General features: G+C 35.9%; 1 protein-coding gene across 1 annotated transcript; it reads left to right on the top strand.

Moving 5' to 3' along the window:
* The first annotated feature begins 4,476 nt into the window (after positions 1-4,476).
* On the top strand, positions 4,477-6,302 carry LOC132174086 (uncharacterized). Its single transcript, XM_059585792.1, has 7 exons — positions 4,477-4,585; positions 4,687-4,928; positions 5,021-5,272; positions 5,375-5,467; positions 5,542-5,643; positions 5,730-6,142; positions 6,247-6,302. Exons 1-7 carry the CDS (start codon positions 4,477-4,479, stop codon positions 6,293-6,295), a joined length of 1,260 nt encoding a protein of 419 aa, XP_059441775.1. The 3' UTR covers positions 6,296-6,302.
* Positions 6,303-6,314: the final 12 nt, after the last annotated feature.

Here is a 6,314-nt window from a genome sequence, read left to right as displayed (position 1 = left end):
TCAATAGCGGCGACTATTGGGTCGCCGCTATTGACACGGGAAAAAGTAATTTAAATTAATTAGCGGCGACCCAAAAGTTGCCGCTATTAATGGGTCATTAGCGGCGACTATTGGGTCGCCGCTATTTACACCTGGAAAAAAAAAATTATTATTATTATTATTATTATAAATATTGGGGCGATGCTATTGACCCTACATATATAATAGAAAAAATTATTTACCAAAAATTCACCTTGAATCCTCCGATAATATGTCATTATTTATTTTATATTAATTATTGGTGAATTTTTTCTATTTTTCTATTTTCTATTCTTATTTTATATAAAAAATCAATATTTATTTTTTTCTTTTAAAGAAAACAAATTCTCCTATTAATTATTATTGAAGTTTTCTATTTCTTATTCTTATTTAAACGTTTGATCGAACAATCGACCGATCTTGGTGAATTAATTCGATTGATCGTGATAAGATCAAATGATTGATCAAACATCCGATCGATCCAGGTGAATTAGTTCGATTGATCGTGATATGATCAAATGATCGATCAAACATCGATCCTATGAATTAGTTCGATTGATCGTGATGAGATCAAATGTTTGATCAAGCATCCAATCGATTCTGGTGAATTAGTTCGATTGATCGTGATAAGAACAAATTATTGATCGAACATCCGATTGATCCTAATGAATTAGTTCGATTGATCGTGATAGGATCAAATGATCGATCAAACATCCAATCGAATCCTCCGATCGATCATAATGAATTAGTTCAATTGATCGTGATAGGATCAAACGATCGATCATAATGAATTAGTTCGATTGATCGTGATAGGATTAAATGTTCGGTCAAACATCTGATTGATCCTAATGAATTAGTTCGATTGATCGAGATAGAATCAAATGTCCGATCGATCCTACTGAATTAATTCAATTGATCGTGATAGGATCAAATTATCGATCAAATATCCGATCGATCCTACTGAATTAATTCTATTGACCGTGATATGATCAAATGATCGATCAAGCATCCGATCACTCTTAATGAATTAGTTTGATTGATCGTGATATGATTAAATATTCGATCAAACATCCGATCGATCCTAATGAATTAGTTTGATTTATTGTGATATAATCAATTGATAGATCAAACTGGATACAATTAAAGGTTCAATCAAATACTCAATTGAACTGTAAGCTTTTTACATTATCTTAGTTAGTGCCTTAGTTATATTGATTTTATATTATTTTTGAATTTTGTGTTATTTTATAATTAATTATAAGATAAATATCAACTTAATGATCTTTATCATAAAAAATTATTAAACTGAAATTTTTAGTTAATATTATAATAATAAAAACATATTACAAGAGAAATTTTTTTTAAAAAAAACCCTAAATAAATAAATAAATAAAAATTAAAAAATTGTAAGTATAATTTAAAAAAAATAAAAAAATAAAAAAAATAATTGAGCTCATTAGCGGCGACTAAGGTCGCCGCTATTGAGTGCGCATAAAAGCTTGGCGCCATCTATTGGCGCGATTTCTTAAATTTTCAGACCTGTTTTCTTTTTTTCGACCAAAATCCCTCATCACCTGTATTTTTTATTTTTCAGACCTCCCTCATCAGTACTCTCTCTCTCTCTCTCTCTCTCCGGCGAACGTTTCTCTCTCTCCGGCAGCTCTCTTTCCAGCGCACCTCTCTCTCTCTGGCGCACTCAACTCTCTCCGGCAGCTCTCTCTCCGGCTCACTCAACTGTCTTCGGTAGCTCGATCTCTCTCCGGCATACCTCTCTCCGGTATGAGTTTCTCCTAAATGCTTGAAAACCTTAAATGCCTCTCAGTACTCAAATAGTATCCATGAATTGTGATTTGAAGAAATTAAAAAATGTGTACTGCCTCTAGATCTGCTTCTCTTTCTATTTTTTCCCTACAGAATTGATTGTTTCTTTTAAATTGATTGTAAACTGTTTATTGTCTACATATGTTCTTTATGCATTTAATAAGTTTGAATTGGATTGTTGAGAACCCCCATGGGAGGCAAATTTTAATATCATCGGAGAGAGAGAGAGAGAGAGAGAGACAATATATCAAAGCATCTGAGGAGGGATGGTGGTGGAGGTGGTGGATGTTTGTGCTGTTAATTTGTTTGTAATATTCCCCAGAAATCAAGTCCCAAAGCCCCCCAACAAAGGATTTCGAGGTTGCCCTTTTTGTCTTTGATGATGATGGCAATTTGATCCAAGATGATGGCCCTGACCATCTTCATCACTGCATTGAGTAAAAACAATTTTTACATTTATAACCAAGTCCCAAAGCTTTTTACATTTAAAACTATAGATGGAGCTCTTTAGAATAACTCAATCTCAGACTTAATACATATCTATACATATTTTTTTGCTTCTCTTTGAGCTTAAATGTTGTATTTGCTGCAGTCAATGGACTTGTTTGCATGTAGTGTAGACTACTTTATGTTAGTGTCACCTATAACTTCTTATGACATTCATTTGTTTTGTCGATAACTTAACCATTGTCATCTTTGCTATATGCTTTTTGGTTGCCTAGCAATGTGTCATAAAAGATGACTGCAGCAAATACAGCATACATCTATACAATCATGAACCAAATCAATGGTTTGGTTGCTGAATATGGTTCCACTTCCGATAAGTCTTCATCTGAGCTTTACTGCCTTCTTTATCTTAGCTTTGAAATAGAAATAAAAACAGAAAAGACAAAAGATGAAACCATTTCATGATTCATAAGAATGAAGACAAAATTGTATGGTTCCTTGTAAAATTGCAGAACATTGATATATAGTTTTTTTTTCATAATATGTTGTTCCCATATATATGGGACCAATCTTTTTTCACCAAAATGCTTAGATATATGGGACCAATCAGTAATCCAATCACCTCTGTAATCCAATCCCCTTCCCACAAACATATATAAATGACAAAGCCCATATAAAACGGATAGCAACAGCTAATGTGGATGTCATATATATATGTTACAAACTTGTCTCAACTTCAACAATTCTTAGAAAAGTAGACGCTACTATTCCGCATAATAACGAATCTTAAGTGCTTATATGACACTTGATGAGAACATTTTTGCGAGGGCTCGATGGTATGTACTTAGCAATTGTAAGGAAACAGCTTCATACTTGCAGTAAGTGTATAATTGTGGGTTCCTTATCTAATTCTCTTTTGTTTAATCATGACACTAGATGATTACTAACGACATACACTTTTCTACGCAGTGAACACTATCAGATGATCGAACGGGGAGGTGGCCATGACATTGAGAAGAAGCATGAGGCCACATTTAAGCGTTGGTTTCGAGATAATATTTACAGTAGTGGGCGTAATGCAGAAAATGTCCCAGAACAATTATATCATCTTTCACTCGGGCCTGATCGTCAAGTTAGATCGTATAAAGGTTGCATTGTGAATGGGGTTAGGTTCCACACAAAAGAATGTGCAGAAACTCGTACTACCCAGAGTAGTGGTATTGTTGTGAAAGGTGGGTACAACACGTCAGACGATGAGTACTATGGTGAGTTGAAGAGCATTTTTGAGTTATGTTACCCTGGCCGAAATCGGGTGTATCTATTTGAGTGCGATTGGTGGGACACTGGGAGTAATACACGGGGAATAAGAAAGGAACAAGGTTTTACAATTGTGAATACCTCTCGTAAATGGTATGAGTCTGACCTGTTCATATTAGCATGCCAACATACTAAATTGAGTGGCAGTTGGAAAGTAGCACAGACGCTAACCAATAGAAACACATACTATAATCCAACAGTGGTAGGGGAAGATAATGAGAATGGTGACCAAGGAACCAACAATGAGGTATACCAGGAAAATGAATGTGTTGGGGGTAATATTGCAATTGTTGAAAACTCTACTATGTTACGTAAAGATGATTCGACAATACCTATTGACGAATTATATGTGCAACTTGATGCAAGCATGTTCATTGACGATAACCCTTCGATTGAGGAGCACAATACTAACTCCGATAGTGAAGAAGAGTTAAGTAGCAACTATGACACAGAATCTGAGCACACAGAGAACTCTGAACACGAACAGTCATCCTCAAGCAACAATGATACAGACTATGATACAGAATGATCAAGTTGGAATTGGATTAACAAATTGTATGATGTGTTGCTACTCATATTTTATTTTTAGTTTTTCTTTTTCTACATATTGACCACTTATGTGCAATTAACTAAATTAAGTATATGAACAATTTTTTTTGTCCCAACCATATAGCATGCAATATTATGGTTATATGACTGATCCACATTTATTTTGTGTTGTTTGCAGATCTATCAGAACAACTACAAATGGTGATAGGGCAAAGCCAAGGGCGTGGCCGAGTCCAAGGTCGTGGTCAACTCCGAGGTTAAGGCCGAAGCCTGTGTCATGTTGAGGATCGTGATAGGCCGAATCTCGTTGATGTTGATGACGATATGGACATGCCATCACCGGTGACCCTCAATTCGGCGGAGGGCTATAGCCATTCTTCCCATGAGCGGTCTAATGACATACCCTCATCGGGAGTTGCACCCACTGCAAGCTGTAAGTGAATATAAAATCTTTTTCCTATTAGTTTGTTGCATACACTGTGTGAACTTCTTTTCTAGATACAACTAACTACATTTTCATATTTTGATTAATAGCTAGCACGTCTGTTAAACGGCCAAGGGGTCAGAACAAGAATTCCAAGGTTAATGATATGATACATAAGGATGGTCCGCTCAATTTGGAATTCAAGGATGAGTATGTCGTACCTGTGGGTGACAATTTCGGGGCGTGGTCGAGGATAATTTCTAAGATTGTCCTCGATCATTGCGACCTCCATTATCAGAGTTGGACCATGGTCCCAGATGAAATGGTGAAAAGATTGGAAGAACAAGTGAAGGTATAAATCTCATTGTGTATGTGTATTATGTCACTTGCTACAAATAATGTGACAAACTTTTGACCATTGTTTTCGTAATTACTATGTCTCAGGATAAGTTCGTTTTGGATACGGAGCTACAGAAGCACAAGGATGCCTTAAAGCATCAACTAGGTAAGGCCTATAATAGGAAACGCTCCGCATTGCACCTCAAGAACTACCAAATTTATTTCAAAAATGTGGATAGCGATGATTTAGTAGCAGTGGCCAATGCTCAAGCCGAGGCGAGGGCCAATGTTCCAACTGGTATTTCTCTTGAACAATGGCCTGCTATATGTGATTCATTCGAAGTTGATATATGGAAGGTAAACACATCTTATTCAAATAGATAGTCAATTATTATTTCTAAGATTTGTATTCAGCTATAAAAAATGAAATTAATATGTTTTTTGATTGAATTTTTGTAGAAAAAATCTGAGCGAAATAAGAAAAACAGAGCAAAGATGGAAACAAATCATACCGCTGGCAGCACGACGTTCATCAATATCATTCACAAGAAGGTAAGAATATATAGTGTTAGGCTTTTATAATAATGTTCTTCAGTGTAACAGTTAATTATGTGTATTATGTGCAGGCAAAGAAAACTAATGCCGCACCCAATCCCATAGAAATATACAAGGACACGCACACTAACAAGGATGGGATATTTGTGAGTGAGTACGCTGAGAGTAAATATGTAAGTGAATGAAATGGGTACTCATGATGAATATGTCTAATGAACTTGCATGGCTTATTTAGTTGAGGTTTATATGGATTGTGCAGAATGAAATGGAATCAATAGCAGCAAACTCCGACAACACTAATGCCAGCCAAGAAGACATTGTCTTAAAGGTGCTAGGTGGACACCGCTCAGGACATGTCAAAGGAAAAGGTTGTGGTGCCAAACCTACCAAGTCAAATTCCTCATGCAACCAACAAAACCATGATGAATGCTTGGCTAAACAGCTAGAAACCGAAGAGAAACTAGCTGCTATGGAGGCATCATTTCAGGCCGAAATTAGGGAGTCAAAAGCATCACAAATTGCTATGGAGGCAACATTTCAGGCCGAAATTAAGGAGTCAAAAGCATCACAAGCTGCTATGGAGGCAGCATTTCAGGCCCAAATTAAGGAGTCAAAAGCATCTCAAGCTGCTATGCAAGCACAAATGGAAATGCTGCTAAAACATATAGGAGGGTAAAAGAATCTTGCCTATAACTTTTTTATTTTTTTATTTCGCACACATATCAAGTAATTGTTAGAAAGATCATTGATTATGATATGAATTCTATTATTCCTAGGATTGGAGGGAGCTCTTATGGATCTCAAGCAAGCGGAAGCAACATTTGAAAGAGTTTTTGTTGTATTT

The sequence above is a fragment of the Corylus avellana genome, chromosome ca3 (genome assembly GCF_901000735.1).
Source record: "Corylus avellana chromosome ca3, CavTom2PMs-1.0".
Lineage (NCBI taxonomy): Eukaryota > Viridiplantae > Streptophyta > Magnoliopsida > Fagales > Betulaceae > Corylus > Corylus avellana.
The sequence above is the reverse complement of the archived record's forward strand: the minus strand, read 5'-3'. Positions and strand labels throughout refer to the sequence as shown.